Source organism: Pristis pectinata, chromosome 15, assembly GCF_009764475.1.
Source record: "Pristis pectinata isolate sPriPec2 chromosome 15, sPriPec2.1.pri, whole genome shotgun sequence".
Lineage (NCBI taxonomy): Eukaryota > Metazoa > Chordata > Chondrichthyes > Rhinopristiformes > Pristidae > Pristis > Pristis pectinata.
The window spans coordinates 12751922-12770483 of record NC_067419.1 but is presented as its reverse complement, the minus strand read 5'-3'; the positions used below and the strand labels follow the sequence as shown (position 1 = coordinate 12770483).

The window sequence follows — 18562 nt, the reverse complement described above, 5'->3', positions numbered from 1 at the left end:
TGTGATCTTAGCATGAATTATCCTCCAAACTTAAATTGCACTGCCAAGCAATTTTAACTTACGGCCTTTAACTAAATGATGTAATCAAAGTGAAACCAACCATTAATAACTTGGCATCTGTCATTCACTTTCATTACCAAACAGTTAATTTGAGAGCTCCTCTGAGAAATTCTGCAGTGAAAGTCAAGTGCAGTTATCCTACTAAATTACTCATTAATTCATTCACATTCCTGTAATAAACTGCCTAAAGAAGCTTATTCTACTATAACAAAAAAATACACTGGGGTCCACATTAGTTCAGTCACAGGCCCATTTAAAGGGATCACAATCAATCCCTGGCTGCCCTCATATGTGAATTATATCAGCATTCCCATTAACAAAAATAAACTCTGTTCTATTTAAGGTTCAGCCAAGTGTGAGGGATTTGAGAAACTTCTTTGCTTCGATTACCTGGAAGAGTTTCTGAATACTTAACAGTGAACGGCAGTGAACAGGAGCAGGTACGGTAGTGTAGCGGTTAGCGTAACGCTTTACAGCGCCAGTGACCCGGGTTCAATTCCGGCCGCTGTCTGTAAGGAGTTTGTACGTTCTCCCCGTGTCTGCGTGGGTTTCCTCCGGGTGCTCCGGTTTCCTCCCACATTCCAAAGGCGTACGGGTTAGGAAGTTGTGGGCATGCTATGTTGGCGCCGGAAGTGTGGCGACACTTGCGGGCTGCCCGCAGAACACTCTGCGCAAAAAGACGCATTTCACTGTGTGTTTCGATGCACATGTGACTAATAAAGAAATCTTATCTGCTGTGGGGTGGTGAAAGTGGCCATCTTGTCTCATCCTGTGGATGGGAGTAACTGGCACACTAATGCTCAGGCACTCCAGTCAGGTTGTGTGTGTGTGTGTGTGTGTGTGTGTGTGTGTGTGTGTGTGTGTGTGTGTGTGTGTGTGTGTGTGTGTGTGTGTGTGTGTACACGCACGTCTGTGTGTGCACATGTCTGCCCGTGTATGTATCTGTGTGATTGTCAGCCACAAGCTCCAGGTAAGATCCAAGTGTTCCACAAAATGATCACCCAGCCTGCGTTCAGTTGCTCCATTGTGGAGGAGGACACACTGTGGACACTGAATGCCGTACATGACATTGGAAGGAGTGCAAGTGAATCACTGCTTCACCTACAAAGACTGTTTGGGTCCCTGGATGGTGGTAAGGGAAGAGGTGTAACGACAAGTGTTGCATCTCCTGCAGTTGCATGGGGATCTCTTTTTGCTATTTTGGTGAGTAGTAGTTATAGGTGACCACTGGTCCTGTTCCTGCCTTCACATGATACCCACTGCCTCTGTCTCACCAATATTTTTCACATTTTAAAAACGCCTGCTGGGTCATCCCCTATCCAGGAAAAGTGACCCCACCTTGTGTGTTCCTCCCTGACAGGCTTAGGGAAATGTGAGTTTATATCCAAGGCCACTAGAGAAACTTTCGTTTAATATCATCTGGTCAAAATTTCAGCATAAACAAATGTGAGACAGTGCATTAACTGTTAACACTGGGCCAGTGAACTCAATACTGCTATCCACCAGTAGAGGACACTAGAGCTCCACATATCAGCCACTTTGCTTTTGCATTAACTCAGCCAGAACTTGCATCAGCTTTATCTCATGGCAAACAAGTCATGCTCAATTGGAAAAGGGGGGTGGGGGTGGTGCTGGGTAAGAAAAACTACTGACAAAATCCATTTAATGGATTGTGTTCCATCTGATTATTTTGAAATTCAAATACATTCTCAGTTTGGAGGCATCAGGTTAATTACAATCAAGGAAAGTGCACTTACCAAGGGGTATGAGATAAATTCACCTCAGCAACCCATGTATGTAATCTACACACACACACCACCACCACCAGAGCACGTCTCCTCCTTGCAACACTGAAGGGCTAATTTATTTACCTCCGCCAGTAAAGACTCATGGTGATCACATCCTTCTGGGTAAATAGTGTGGGTTTCCCATTTCATTCCCTGCAGCTGGAGAACTTTTCTTCCAGAGTTTGCAAACAGGAATTCATAGACAATAGTAAGATAGGACTAGGAGGCCATTTGGCCCTTCTACCTTACTTCACCATGCATCAAGAACACAACTGATCTTCTACCTGCGCCATTTTCCTGCCTTACTCCCACATTCTTCCATTCCCTAAACATTCTGAAATTCATCAACCTGTTTTAAATTAATTCCATATCTGAGCCTCCAGAGTCTGTAAATCTGCCAACAATGGGTATTCGACCTGAAACGTTAACTGTTTCTCTTCCCACAGATGCTGCCTGACCCACTGAGTATTTCCAGCAATTTTAAATTTTCATTTCAGATTTACGACACCTGCAGTTTTCTTTTTGAGTTTCACTTGTGAAACAGTACGACAATACCGGGCTGAGGTTCCTTCAGAAGCCGGGATCTCTGCATTTGCGGACTGAGAGCTGGCCCCAACTTTCAGCAGCTGGACAGAGCCTCGCCCCGAGGAGAAGCTCTGACGACATTACACAGTGTGGAACTGGCGGCCTCTGCTGGCCTGTGGTTGTGTTCGAACCAAAGCAGCCAGTGTCACGTCACAACCTGGGACTCAATGAACGCACCATTAACAGAGCAGCGCATCACACATGGCAGGTCGGCAACCTCAGCATGTGGTCTCCCGACCCAGCTCAATATTCCCCTCAGGAACACGGTGGGAGGAGAAGCCCATTAACCAGCAGTGAAGATTCAGAAGCCAATTCCCTGAAATCTGGAGTACTTTTTCCCTGCAGAAGTCCCCTACAGTTTTTTCCCAGAACCACTCCGTCAGCGTCAGAGAATGAGGGGTGATCCTACAGAGTATAAAATCACGAGAGGTATAGACAGGGTGAATTTCCCAGGGTGGGGGAATCGAAAACGAGAGGACATAGGTTTAAGGTGAGATGGGAAAGATTTAAAACGGACCTGAGGGGGAATCTCTGCACCCAGAGGGTGGCCAAACGTGGGCAAACGGGACCTAGATGGGCACCTTGGTCGGCATAGACAAGTTGGGTTGAAGGGCTCGCTTCCGTGCTGTATGGCTCCAGCAGCGATCCTCCACCTGGATTCACCTTGAAGACCATGGTCACACCTTTCTCACCCCCTCTGCTGCCGAGACCATCATCTGGGGCTCTCGGCCACCACTCCAACTGAGCCCTTGGTCCTCCGGAGATCTCAGCTCCGCCCAAAACCCTCCGGCCTGATCCCAAATGGCTGACTGGTGCAATGGTGACTTGTGCCCTGTGTGAGCCGGTCCTTGCTCAAGTTGCACAGCAGAGGGCGTCATAGCTGCACAAACGCACGTCCACAAATCGTTGCACCCGGGACCTCTCCTCCACCCTACCCGAACTCTCCCTGCCCCCTCCGGGCTCCCACCTAACCCCTGCTGCCTCTCCCTTCCCACCCCCCCCCCATTCCAGTGCAGAGTGATCCCACGAAGCCGGAGAGAGGGGCTGTTATCCCTGCGAGGTGAGGACGGGTCTGCTGCCGTCAGCTCCGGTCCTGAGCGGCGAACGGACACACCTACAGTTCGGCGGGAGCCCATTCAGCCTTTCGAGCCTGCACCTCGCCCAGACTGGCGACGTGACGACTCAAACGGCAGAGCCCAGTTAAACAACAGACGAGACACCCCTGGCAGTTCACGAGCTGCGTGAAGGGGGCAGGTCCCAACCTTGCGACCAATTAGCACGAGTCCACTTACAAACCAGACACTGCAGCCCTGGGGGAAATTCGATCGAGGACACAGAGGGGGGAGACACCCCATATCCCTGGATTCCTCTCAGAGCCAGAATTCCCCGTTAAGAACTGGCTGAGTCTTCAGTCTAATCAGGACTTCACGTGGAAAACCAATGGGGGGGGGGGGAGGGGGGAGGGCGGTGGGGATCAATCTGGGCCGAACCCACCCAGGGGCTCTGCTGTCTTCAAGTCAACCCTACGGACCATAACTGACCACACCCACAAAGACACATATGTACACACACACACACGCACACACACATGCACACACAAATACACATATAGACATGCGCACAGAGGCACACACACATGCCTGCAGACACACAGACTCACATGTGCTCACACACAGATTTACGCACGCACACACACGCGTACACACGCTTTTACACGTGCACACAAACACAGGCGCATGCACACACCACTTCTGGATCACTGCAAGATTTACAACAGTCCTCGCTGACGTAGTTAGAGCTAACCATTGCAGCAAACTGGCCTGTTGATCAGAGAAACGTGGCAAAATGAACAGACATCGACAAACCTGTGTTCAGAAATCCCCATCCACTTCCAGGTTACTTCGTGAAAAGCCTCCCAGCCAGAAATGATCCGACGTGGTGATACATCCCCAACAACTCAACTGTCACCAGTTCTGGTGCTTGAACTGACGGGCCTCTACAGAGAGCGAGCCTGTGACCTGTGACCCCGCCTCTCAGTCGTACCCTCCCACCACACACGTGCATCTGCCGAGTTCGCCCCAGGCCAGTTGCTTCAAACTGCTGGCTCAGTGCAAACCCCCGACTCAAGTAAAGTCGAGTTCACCAGCATGGGACAGTCCCACTGGTAAATCCCACCTGCATTCTGTCCATCACAGTCGTGCAGTTCTGAGTACCCCTGCCCACTTTCTCACCCCACTACTGATGGCAAAAGAGTTCCTATTTAATGAGGAATCTCACAAAGAATTCCTCTCTCCCGCGGTTTGCAACTGAATGAGCAACACAAACACTCTGAGTGCATGTTCTCAGCACCCACTGGTCACTGCATGGAGAGGTGCCTTCTAATACTTGCTTTAGACCTATGTCCCCTGTTCTTGACGAAGCCACGATCAGTAGTTTCACTGGAGCCACCATTACCTTCTTACTCCTCCTCGCAACTCTACTGACCTCTGCTTTTCATGGTTTGATCTACTCGCATTACAGACTTTTTGGCAAGAATTCCCTTGAATGCGCAGAACTCTGTTCCCTTCCACCCCTTCAGCGGCTCTCCACTGAGTCCACACTCATGCCTTCCCTCTCAAAACCTCCCGCTACTCCACATTAAAGCAGGATCAAAGAGGTTTATAACGTTGCGAAAAAGAGCAGTAAGCCTGAGGGCTGGGAACGCTTCAGCATTCAGCAAAGGAAGACTGAGATGTTGATAAGGGAAAGAGGCATCCTAGAGCCGGTTCACAAGAATCAAATAAACAGACTGTAAAAGCTTCTAAATATGTCAATCCAAAAAGATCAGCAGAAGTTAATGTGGGTGCCTCACAGACTGACACAGGAGAAATTAGGAAGAAATAGCAGAGAAATCAAACAAATCTTTTGCCTCCAACTTCATGGAAGATACGGAAAACCTATAGCTAATAATGGGGAAATGTCAACGAGAAGTGAAAAGGAACTAGTATTGATAAAATAGTAGTATTGGAGATACTTTTGGGACTGAACAGCAATAAATCCCCGGAACCTATTGATCTGCATCACTCTTGATTTGAAAACAGTTCCCACCAATTGGTAAGTAGCACATGTAACCCCACCATTTAAGAAGGGAGAGGGAGAAGAAATGGGAACTATAGACTAGTGGCTTGACATCAGCAGTGGGGAAAATGCTCGAATCTATTGCGAAAGAAGTGGTGACAGGGCGAAAAACACGATGATGCTGGAGGAACTCAGCAGGCCAGGCAGCATCCGTGGAGAGAAGCAGGCGGTCGATATTTCGGGTCAGGACCCTTCTTCAGGACTGAAGATAGGAAAAGGGGAAGCCCAATATATAGGAGAGAGAAGCAGAGCAGAGATAGGTGGACAAAAGAGGGGAGGTGGGGTGGGCACAGGGTGGTGATAGGTAGATGCAGGTAAGAGACAGTGGTAGGCAGGTGTGGGGGAGGAGGGGAGAGCAGACCCACTGGGGGATGGGTCAAAGGTAAGGAGGAAGAAAGTGGGGTAGAAAAAAAGAGAGAGATAGGCTAGGAAAGGGAAGAAGAGGCATGGTTTGGGGGTGGGTGTGGGGATGACTTAAAGTGGGAGAATTCAATGTTCATGCCATTAGGCTGCAGGGTTCCAAGAAGGAAAATGAGGTGCTGTTCCTCCAGTTTGCGCTTGGAATTCTCCTGGCAGCGGAGGAGGCCGAGGACTGACATATTAGTGATAGTGTGGGAGGGGGAGTTGAAGTGACTGGCAGCGGGGAGATGCAGATCGTGGTTACTGACAGAGCGCAGGTGTTCTGCGAAATGGTCACCTAGTCTGCTTTTGGTCTCGCCAATGTAGAGGAGGCCACACTTGGAGCACCGAATGCAGTAGATGATATTAAGGGAGGTGCAGGTGAATCTCTGTCTCACCTGAAAGGACTGTTTGGGTCCCTGGATGGAGGTGGTGTAGGGGCAGGTGTTGCACCTATGGTGGGAGCAGTGGAAAGTTCCCAGGGCGGGAGCGGCATGGGTGGGGGTGGGGAGGAGTGAACTAGGGAGTCGGACAGAACATGGATTTATAAAATGGAAATCATGATAAATCTGCTGGAATGTTTTGAGGTTGTAAATAGCAGAATAGTTAACATAACCAGTGGACGTAATTGTTAAATTTGGTAAATTGGTTTATTATTGTCACATGTACCGAGGTACAGTGAAAAACTTTGTTTTGTGTGCCATCCATACAGATCATTTCATCGCATCAGTGCATTGAGGTTGTGCAAGGGAAAACAGTAATAATAAGAATGTCATGCAAAAGATTATTAAACAAAATTAGAAAATAGATCTGCTGGCATGAATTGAAGACTGGTTAATGAACAGAAATCAGGGAGTAGGAATAAGCAAGTGATTTTCGGGATGGGAGGCTGTGGTTAGTGGAATGCTGCAGGGATTTTTGCTGGCCCCAGCTGTTCCCAATCTATAACAATGATCTGACCACGTGGACCAAGTGTAACATGTCCAAGGTTGCACATGATACAAGGCCGTGCAAAGCACACGGAGGATGCAGAGGCTTCAGGGAGATGTAGACAGGCATAGTAAATGGGTAAGGTCACTGTAGAAGGAATGTGAAAAAATGTGACGTCATCCAAGTTGGTAGGAAAAACGGAAAGCTTTTTTTTAAATGGTGATGGATTAAAAGGTGTTGGTGTTCAGAGGAACCTGGGTGTCCTTGTACAACGACTACTGACAGTTAATGTGCAGGTACAGCAAACGATATGGAAGGAAAATTGGTCTGTGGGTTGTATTAGGAAGAAGGTTTGCACACAAGGGCAAAAAGGCATCTTACTGCTATACAGTGCATATACAGTGCACGGATCTGGTCTCTCTACCCAGTGAAGGATATTCTTGCAATGGAGGGAGTGCAGAAGACACTTACCACTTTGATTCTTGGGATGGGGATCAATGCGATGATGAGAAGAGCTTGAGTAGAGGGGAGAGGTGATCTCACTGAAACATACTACATTTTTTGGGGGGGTTTGACAGTGTAATTGCAGGGGGCTACGTCTCTCCTGACTGAGGGTTTCCAGAACAAGAAGACACAGTCTTAAAATATGGAGTCAGCTGTTGAGGACTGAGATGAGAAGAAATTTCTTCACTCAGAGAGGAGTGAGCCTTTGGAATTCTCTACCCAAGAGGGTTGTGCGGGCTCAGTCACTGAGATAGATAGAGCTTGGATGTTAAAGGAAACAAGTAAATGGGGGAAGGTGGCATTGCGGTACAGGGTCACGCATCATCTTACTGATTGGCCGAGTAGGTTCGAGAGGCCTGATCCGGTCTCTGTTGCTTATGTTCTTATGATCCCCCATTAGTTTGCGCATTCTGATAAACACTGTTCTTGTCCTCTTTTCCAACAATTTAAATTTGATGATTTAAAAACAAGCAGGATTGCAGAGAAGTGCAGGAGGGTCTACTGAAACTAGACGAGAGGTGATTTGATCTGGCAGTGATTCTGGATGGAATTAGGTCCAGCATTTCGCAAGTCAAAGTGTCTGGCGTCAGTTCATTGCCTCAGCAGACAGAATGATGAAACTGTGCCAAAAGAGTCACAAGAGATTGGGATGTTACTGCCATCCAGGGTGACACTTGTGGACATTGACATGAATAAGGTTGCAGAAACTGTTTTCCTGCAAGCAGGACACAGGGAAATTTGACATAATTTCAGAAATCTATCACCAGTTTAAATGACAGATCTACCAGCCACACTGTGGACCAGGAGGATGTCTCACTGCAGTAGGGCTACCAAAAAGCCATGTTCAAGAAGATGACGTGGACAAACAAAGGACAGGAAAGATGTGGTTCCAGCTGACTTAAAGCAGCTGATCGGGGACAAACAGAGTGTAGTCTCATTTCACAGCTGGACTAAACTGTAACTCAGTTACTCCTGTAACCAACACCGAGTGGACAATTTATTAACTTATTTAGATGAAGCAAAGTGGAACCAAGACAAAATAAGATTCTCTATTGTAATTACTCTGGATGTTCACTGACTGTAAAATGAGGCAGCTTATGATTCACACATTGCTCTCCTCACACTGTTGTACAAACCAATCTTGCTCCCAGCAGGCTTGAGAAGCAGAGCAGGAGGACCGGGATAACAAGGAGGGCAGCGATAACAATGCCACAAGCTACCTGGAGTGTTGGCTCCAGATCAAAGGGGATGCTGATCGCACAGGACAGATTCTAACCTGACTGGACAAACCTGAGGGTACTTGTAAAATGAACACCATCGTTGCTCTGGCTTTTCTGATTTGACCTGTGATATCCCTTGCAAGCGTTACCTCCTCAAAGTCTCTTTCTATCCTTTTCTCTTTTGGCAATGCTTTATTTTGTTATTATCCAACAGCTTTGATTGTCCGCCCATAACATTTCAACCAATTCTAGTTAATCTCAGGAGGTATTCATTGGCAATGCATTTTAATGGGTGCATCATTTTTACAAGGACCACCACAGAAGCATGTTGTTGACATTCTTTATAAAATGATTTGTGTCACAGGAGATCTACTTGAATTAATGCACAATAAAAATGCAATGTTCAATGACTTTGGCTATAATTTTGGTCAGGTTAAGTGCTATTTTTTAAATGCCTCGATAGGACTCTGGTTTCAGTAACCCCCTCCATGTTGTAATGGCAAAATCTGAAATAACAACAGAAAATGTTGGAGATACTCAGCAGGTCCAGCAGCATCTGCAGAGAGAGAAACAGCGATGTTTCAGGTCGATGACCCATCCATCAGAAGCCATCAGTTCTGATTTCTGCCATTTCCTGTTTCTCTTCCAGCTACTATCAGTGTGCAGATAGGATACCTTGAGGGAGTTTGCAACTCCAGTGTGATTATCGTACACCAACACATCCACCGTCAGCTGACTCAGGCCACGAATTTCACCGAGATCTCCTTCCAGGGCGCTCCTGTCTACTGGGACCTGCTTCAATGGGTGTGGGCATTTGGTGCCATCCCAGACCTGTTGGAAAAAATCATTTTAACATTATTACACACAAACTTAATGAACATTCATTCAACTTCTTGAAATAAATAACTAACATAATAAAGCATACACCTGCTGTAGTCCCAACTCCCTGGTATAACAACACTTTGCATCAAGTTCAAGCCTTTGTGTGTTTTGGCCACAATGGATTGTTTTATGTAAATATTGCTATTGGACTTGATTCTTTATCCAGTATAAAAACCATAACACTTCTCACACTAACCTAGCGTGAATTCTCCAAAGACTTAGTTGCTGGGTGCTTATCCACTGAAGGGTTGGCATTTCTCTGTAATCGAAGATACCAGATGTGCCAAATGCCCTCATGTAGGTTCAGGCCATACCTATGCTATTCACGAGCAGTTTCCTCCAGCCATCAGGTTCTTGAACCAACCTGAACAAACTAATCCTACCTCAGCAACAAATCACCATAGACCACCCTTGCACTACCAATGGACTTGTTTCTAATTGTGTTTTTGTACTAATGTCAAGCTTTGCATCTTTTTCTTCACTGTCTTGTATAAATTATACACAAATAGTACCTGAATTATGTTCTGTGTGTGGTCTGAATCTATGTGCCTGTGATGCTGCAGCAAGCAAATTTTTCATTGTACCTGTACCTCACTGTACTTGTGCACATGACAATAAACTCGACTTGATTTGAGCATCACCTAGGTACTGGTGGGCAGAGATTAGGTGCGAAAGCCAAATGAGGACTTGTGGCTGAAATCATTCAAAGATTGTGGGTGCTGCAAACAAGTTGTATGTCATTGTTCTAAAAGAAGACCTTGTAAATATAACTGGTACACAGCGTCGATATTAAGAACGTGTTCAACCACTGAGAAACCCATTTAAATAGAGTGCGGTCATTGTAAAAGGTTGAAGGTAACTCTGCTCGTCTTGTATGGGTCCAAAAATATTGATGGGTGTTTGTTTTATAAGTAACTGGGCCTAAGACAGGCTTAAAATGGAGATGGATGACACTTTTCACAGTCTTAGGTTGCATCAATGTCCTGTCCCAGATTACAGATTGAGAGTGAAGCCCGCACAAACACATTCTTTAACCTGTAGATCAGACACAATGCAGAAGTTCAGTCTCAGGTGTTCATTCAACAAATGATATTTTTGAAAGGAAATGAGTATTTTCATTTTGGACCAGACCAATCAGATGTAGGGACGGCATCAATTGCAATGACAGCATCAAAGGCTGTCTTACAGACTGGAGCAATGTATGGTTTAACTGTCAAAGCTATGCTGTTCACATTTAAATTACTTAAAAGACATCAAGTCCTAGCTGACAGATGATTTGGTCAATAGAAAGGAATGCAATCATTTCTTACCACTGTGCTTTTGAATTTGATTGATTGGCTGCTTTCTGTTCAGAGACCCTTTGAGCTGGAGGGCGTGTTGAGAACTTGTCTCAGTAAGTTACATTTCCTGATCCCAGCCTCCTGACAGGCTGGTGCTGGTTCAGAGAAACTCCAGTCAATGTTTGGGCTCTAACTCTCATATTGTCAGTTGCTAGGCCTATCGGCCTGAGAAAAAAGACATTACTTTGGTCAATTTACTCAAGTAGCTTGGCTCAACTTCTGGATTCCACCATCTATAAAGAAGCATGGATCATAGCTGAGAAACTGAACATGGAGTTGTGGAGTCAAACAGTACAGAAAAGGGTCTTCTGGCCCAACTGGTCCATGGCGACTAAGATTCCCGTCTAAACTAGTCCCATTTGCCTACATCCCTCTAAACCTTTCCCATTTCCCATCCATGTACCCGTCCAAGTACGTTTTAAATGTTATTAATGTACCTGCCTCAACCACTTCCTCTGGCAGCTCGTTCCATATACTGACCACCCTCTGGGTGAAAAAGTTGTTCCCCCCACCCCCCCCCCCCCCCCACAAGTACCTATTAAATCTCTCCCCTCTCATCTCACCCCCTCTCTCCTGTTCTTGAGTCCCCAACTCTAGGAAAAAGACTGGGTGAAGTCACCCTGCCAATGCCCCTCATGATTTTAGACACGTCAATAAGATCATCCCTCATTCTCCTACGCTTCAGTGAAAAAAGTTGCAACCTGCTCAACCTCTCTCCATGACTCAGTCCCTTGAGTCCTGGCAACATCCTCGTAAATCTCCTCTGCACTCTTTCCAGTTTACTTAGGGTAACCAAAACTGAACACAATATTCCAAATGTGGCCTCACCAACATCTTGTACAACTGCAACATAACATCCCAACTTCTATACTCAATGCCCTGACTGATGAACATCTCCCAAAGACCTTCAGCAAGCAATGCAACGTTATGGGTCACTATTGCCAGACGGAGAGCAGCAATTTAAACCAGTGCTCACCACCAGCTTCTCGGCATGACTCTTGAATGGCTAATAAATGCATTATTACCAGCACCTCCAGATCTCAACATCTCGTAAAAGAAACATTTCCATCACTACTTGCTATCCCTAGTCCATCTAGCCTGCAGGCTTCAATGGTAGCATTTCAGCTTAACATTTGTCACTGGAAAATTTTTAGGAGCTATCATTAAAGTTGTTATGGCAGAAAAACTCAAGGTTATCAGGCAACATCAGCATGCTTTTGTAATAGGGAAACAATGTTTGGTCAATTTTTTGGAGTGCTTTGAAGAAATAACATGTGAAGTGGCTAAAAGATGTATGTACTATACTTGGATTACCAGAAGGCACTTAATGAGGCACAAAGGTTATTGCAGAAAATAGAAGCTGATGTGTAGGAGGTAACATATTGGCATGGTTAGAAGTTTAGCTGACCAGCAGGAAGACGTAATGGGTGCCACGGGAATCTGTGCTGGGGGCTCAATTATGTTCCAATTTACATAAATGACGAATGAAGGGACCAAACACATTGTTGCTAATTTTACTGACGACACAAAGATCCCCAGAGCAATAAGATTTGAAGATGACACAACGATTCTACAAAGATAAGTGAGTGGGAAAAGATCTGGCAAATGAAGTATAACGTGGGAATATGTAAAATTGTTCATTTGGCTGGGGAATTTAACAAAAAATAGCATAATATTTAAATGGTGAGAGACCGCAGTGTTCTGAGAAGCAGAAGGATCTTGGTGACTTAATGTATGATTTGCACAAGTTTAGTATGCAGGTTTGACAAGTAATGAGGGAAGCGAACACAATGTTATCATTTATTGCAAGAAAATTTAAATACCAAAGTTAGGAGATTATGCTTCAGTTACATCTGGCACTGGTGAGATTATATTTAGAGTACTCTGTATAGTACCACGCGCCTTATTTGAGGAAGGACGTTAATGCGTTGGAAGGAGTTCAGAGAACATTTACTAGAATAGCAGCTGCAATGGACAGAATCAGATTTAATTTCACTGACATATGACGTGAAAGTTGTTGATTTGCGGCAGCAGTACAGCGCAAAGACCTAACCTATAAATTACAAAACTAAATAAATAGTGCAAAATAAAAGGAATAACGAGGTGGTGTTCATGGACCATTCAAAAATCTGCTGGCGGAGAGGAAGAAGCTGTTCCTGAATCGTTGAGTGTGGGTCTTCAGGCTCATGTACCTCCTCCCCGATGGTGGTAACGAGAAGAGGGCATGTCCCGGATGGTGAGGGTCCTTAATGATGGATAATACCTTCTTGAGGCACCGCCTCTTTAAGATGTCCTCGATGGTGGACAGGGTTATGCCTGTGATGGAGCTGGCTGAGTCTACAACTTCTGTAGGCTGCTACTACAGGTACCAGTTAGTGGAATGGTTGGACAGGTTTGGCTTGTATCTGATAGAATTTGGAAGAATGTATGTTTCAATCAAGCCCTTCACAAGACCCTGAGGGGTCTTGACAGGCTGAGGTGGAAAGGATGTATCTTATTGTGGGAGAAGCTAAAATGAAGGGTTAATGCTTAAAAATAAGATATTGCCCACTTAAGACAGAAATGGAGAGAAGTTGTCTCTCTCAGAGGGTTGAGTCTTTAGAACTCGCTTCACCAAAGAGAGGAGGAAAGGGTCTTTGAATATTTTTAAAGCAGAGGTAGATAGATCATTGATAAATGTGGGGGGAGGTTACTGCGGAATTGAGGTTTCAGTTATATCAGCCTTGATCTTATTGGATGGGCAGAGTGGCCAACTCTTGCTTCTAATACACTGTATTTGTATGCATAATCGACTCTCCCAATATATCAAGTGTAGAAAGTTATTGACTCAAAAGATCCACTTTCTCTACAGATGGTGCCTGAGTTGCTGAATATTTCCAGCATTTTGATTTTATTTCAGATTTCCAGTGAAAGGGAGAAGCACTTTGCATGCATTCTACTCGAAGCATGGCACTCAGAGCACAGCCTGTCATTTCGTAACCAAGATAACACAGCATTGTTATATAAACACTGAATAAAGTCAATTTCAATTCCACAATGAACTCCACTTGGGTCTACCGATTTGCTAATTTTAAGTCATAAGTGAAAAACATCCAGCTAACCATATAATCATAAAGGGATTAACTCAACCACAAAGGGGCTCTGCATCAGAGCAAGTAAGACATTCTCTACAGCTGGTCATGCTACACAACTGCTTTTGAATTTCTCTGTGGGGAACCCAGAGCAGAAAGCAAAACAGCTAAAACAGCTTGTACTTATATAGAGCATTTAATGTAGCAAAATGCCACAGGGTTGTTACCTGACAAAAGTTGACACAATGCCGTGTAAGAAGATGCTACACCAATGACCAAAGGCTTGGTGAAAGGATTTTACGAATTGAGAGATGGAAGGGCAGAGGTTTAGGGAGGGAATTCCAGAGTTTAGGACTTAGGCTGCTGAAGACAGCAATGGTGAAGCAAAGGAAATCAAGGGTGCACAAACGATCAGGGGGGAGGAGCTCAGTGATCTAGAATGGCTGTAGGAAGCTGTGAATACAATGAACAATGCTGTAAAACTTGCTCCATCAAAGACTGACCATCAGCACCAGGGTTATTGAAATTTCTTTCATTCATAGCACTGCCATGAATACATTGAAGTGAAATTGTCTGCAAGAACTCAGTTGAATGCACTCGCTGTATAAATCTGAACCACACAGACCAGAAGCTTTCCTCATTTGCTCCTGGTCTGTGTTTAAATTAATCGAAGTCTATACTACAATAGCAAGAAGCTAAAAGAAATTGGCATAGGTCCGTCTAATGTCCTCATTGATAGTGACCACTTGGCTGAGGACAATCCCTGCCTATAATTCAGCAGAAGAGGTGGCGAAAAAATTGGGGGAAGAGAGAAAAAAATCTCGCTCTTTAGAAAAGTACTCCTTCTCATTTCCTTTCTGATTATCTTTCTGCCTGTTGGGTCTATGAAATGAAGTCTTCCCTTCTTTGATTTGTACAATGTTATTTGTCTTTGTTTCCTCTGTGCAAGCATTTTAACAATCTGCGCTGACTGTTAGAGACTGCTCATTTGATGTCCTGACATCAGCTCACAGTGACGATGATGATGGTGGCAATGATCCCTGTGGTGACGATGCCAAGCTCTCTGCAAGCAATGTTCCACCTACACAGTGCTCTGCATGTTAAAGACCAGAATGCCAAATACAGTTCACATCACTCATGGTCAAATTACAAGGTAGTGGGTTCAAATGGCATGACAGAGATCTGAGCATAAAACTCAGACACTCTAGTGCCGTAATGAATGAGGTGTTGCCTTCCTGACAAGACATTAAACCAAGGCACTGTGTGCCCTGTCAGGCAGATGTAAAAGATATTACAGCACAATTCAATTAAGAGCAGTGATATCCACCCTGGATTTGTCTCTTGTTGATAACCTGGTTCCCGTAAGTGGGGATCTTTGCCGATGAATGCACAATGTTTATTCAGAAAATGAAGGAGTCCATGCCTACATGCAGTAAGTTTTAGACAACATTCAGGAATGGGATGGTAAGTGGCAAGTAACACCTGTACTACAAAAGTGCCAGGCAATGACCATCTCCAACAGGAGGGTCTAATCACCTACCCTTGTCATCCAAGGGCATTACTATCACCGAGTCCCCCACCATTAACGTCAACATTGATGACAAGCTCAACTGGATCAGCTATAAAAGTTATAAGGCTATTCTGCAGCGAATGACTTAACTCCTGACTCCCCAAACTCATTCCACCATCAACAAGGCAGAGTCAGGGGCATGCTGGCAGATTTTGTACCCATCTGGATGACTGCAATTCCAACAACCAAAGTAATTCGATGCCATCCAGAATAATGCAGCCCGTTTGATTAGTACCCATCCACTGTCCTAAATATTCATTCACTCCACCTCTGGCACACAGATTGCTACCATCTGTAAATCACAATGTAGCTACTGTGGCTGGCATTTACCGTCAACCCATATTGACTTTCGAGCCTTATGAGTGGATTGTCTCAGTGTCTCTATGAAATGAAAATTTAAGGCAGGAGTTTGCAAAGTCACTCGAGTGCACCTTGCTACACACACAGCTTGGTGAGTCCACACTGGTTGATTTGTTCAAAAGGAAGGCATTCCTGCCATTGTCTACATGAATGAGATTCAACATGATCCAATACTTAAGTTTCAGCCAAAGTCTGGAAGCTCCATGTTGGAAGATCCACCACATTTGACAGGATATCGATAATGCAGAGCAGATTTTGGTATTGGTTTAGTATTGTCACTTGTACCGAGGTACAGTGAAAAACTTGTCTTGCATACCGATCGTACAGGTCAATTCATTACACAGTGCAGTTACATTGAGTTAGTACAGAGTGCATTGAGGTAGTACAGGTCAAAACAATAACAGTACAGAGTGAAGTGTCACAGCTACAGAGAAAATGCAGTGCAATAAGGTGCAAGGTCACAACAAGGTAGATCGAGAGGTCAGAGTCCATCTATTCGTATAAGGGAACCGTTCGATAGTCTTATCACAGTGGGATAGAAGCTGTCCTGAAGCCTGGTGGTATGTGTCCTCAGGCTCCTGCATCTTCTACCTGATGGAAGAGGAGAGAAGAGACCCAGACACCTTGACAAACATTTGGGTGTCTGTGACAAAAGCACATCAAAAGTGCTAGGCCTCCTTCAAATGTTGAACTTTCAATGCAAAGGCAACTGCAATGTTTATCTTTCAAAACAAATTATCTTTACAACCTTATCGATCTGCATGTGGGAGCTTGCTGGTGCTTATCGATATTAACAGTGACCACATCACTTGGTTTGGGAGGTCATGAAAGATGGTAACTAAATGTAATTCTTTCTTAACTTGTACTGGCAGGCAAGGCAACAGTCTAACACCATGCAGCAAAAACACAAACCTTCCTTGAATCTCACCCATGTTCCATGTGGCTGCTTGCTTGGCTGCAAGTAATCCAGCTGTAGATCCTCATATTCTCCATTCCTCCTTCTCCACATCAATCCACCCCCCCCCCCCCCACACACAAACATAATAAGGCTCTTCGAGACTGCAACCGTAACAAGCTCTCCAATAACAGGAGGTGACAGGACCTCGCTTAAGCATCCACTTGCTGTAACTAATCCAGCTTCTTCATTCAGATTCTGCATTTAGTTCCCACTATCTTCAAGGATCCTTTTCCAATTGGCAAAATTAATATCACAGGTCCTGGCTGAGAGGTAACAGTAAATCACTGGTAAATTTCAGTACAGTCCAGACAGGTTTCAACACTAATTTAAGGGTTAATTAAGCCACTGGATAGCTTGCTGTAGGATTGGTTCTAGGTCAATCAGCTTGCCTCTGTGCAGTAGGAGTATTTCAGATGCTGATGGCTATTTATCACCTAGCCCGGATACTCTTGCATGGAGTATATCAGCTTCAGTGTCAAGCCTTGCTAATGCATCAACTTTAAACCATAAAGGCAGCCTTTGATTCATCCTTCTTTGTCTTCAGAGGCCAAGCTCAATGGAAATATTGTTTGCTGTTTATTTGTTGTGAAGGCTGTGGCTGCGCTGTCAAGATTACATCCACCATAGCTCATTGGAACAAACAGTGATTGATCAAACCTTTTAACAAGAAAACAAGATTCTCCAATGTATCTGACAGTGGATTACAGTCCTCCCTCTGAAGAGCAAAGGTTCATTGCTGCACTATTTCTGCTCTATCACACTCATGGCCACCCACGTTCTGGGGCGTGCAAAACCTTGCCTGGAATGACACGTTTGACCTCTGAAGCAAGGGCCAATTCTGCTCACCACAAAACAACAAATTTGTCAGTGAAAAGATAAGATTTCTTTGTTAGTCACATGCACATCGAAACACACAGTGAAATGCATCTTTTTGCGTAGTGTTCTGTGGACAGCCCGCAAGTGACGCCACGCTTCCTAACCCGTACGTCTTTGGAATGTGGGAGGAAACTGGAGTACCCGGAGGAAACAAATAAACCTGATTTTGATTCCAGTCAAATTTTGACAGCAACTTGCAACATGAAAGAACAAGAGCCATTAACGTGACTGAAAATAAGCTGGAAACCTCCAAAAAAAACATTGTGGGGAACTAGTGACTTATTGTCACATTACCATAGAAAAATGAAAAAAAAACAAAAAGGAATAGAAATAGACAACTTTATGTTGTGTCCCTCATGGGCTTGTAATGCCCAAAGTGCTTTAGAGGTTTACTTGTAATTTGAAATGCAGGAACAGTTGTGTCGTGGATAATGAAGAGCAACAAATCTCGTTTCTTGACCATATATTCTTTTGGTGGTGAATGAAATTGTGAGGCTATTTGATATGCAAGATTCATTGGGTCCTGATTAGGTTCTGTATGATTGGAAATTTTTCACCTGTCGAGTTTTCTATCCACACTAGATCCTCAAGGATGTCCCTTGTGTCACAATTGCTGCTGAGGGGTGCAGGGTCAGATTGTGGGAAGGGACGTTCAAAGCAGTACAGCAGAGATCAGGGCTCCAATCTATGTGAACAATCGAGACGCAAAACCCACTTATCTGCTCATTAAATTTAAAGATGACACTGAATTAGTGAGAGTGCCAGGGCTTTGATCATGTGTTAAAGGATCAGTTACATAAATACATAAAATATGATGCAGGTAAATGCAACTCAGCCAAAGAAAAATAAATGGCATTGTTATGCAATTTAGGAAACAGACTTAATTGTCACCCTCAATGTCAA

General features: G+C 44.7%; 1 protein-coding gene across 3 annotated transcripts in view; it reads right to left on the bottom strand.

The window, feature by feature from the left end:
* pot1 (protection of telomeres 1 homolog) overlaps positions 1–18562 on the bottom strand; it is a 266060-nt gene that overhangs the window by 38434 nt on the left and 209064 nt on the right. For all 3 annotated transcript variants that reach the window (XM_052030226.1, XM_052030224.1, XM_052030227.1), the window contains exon 10: positions 9278–9433. In XM_052030226.1, coding sequence (XP_051886186.1) covers positions 9278–9433 — 156 coding nt within the window. The remainder of the gene's footprint in view (positions 1–9277; positions 9434–18562) is intronic.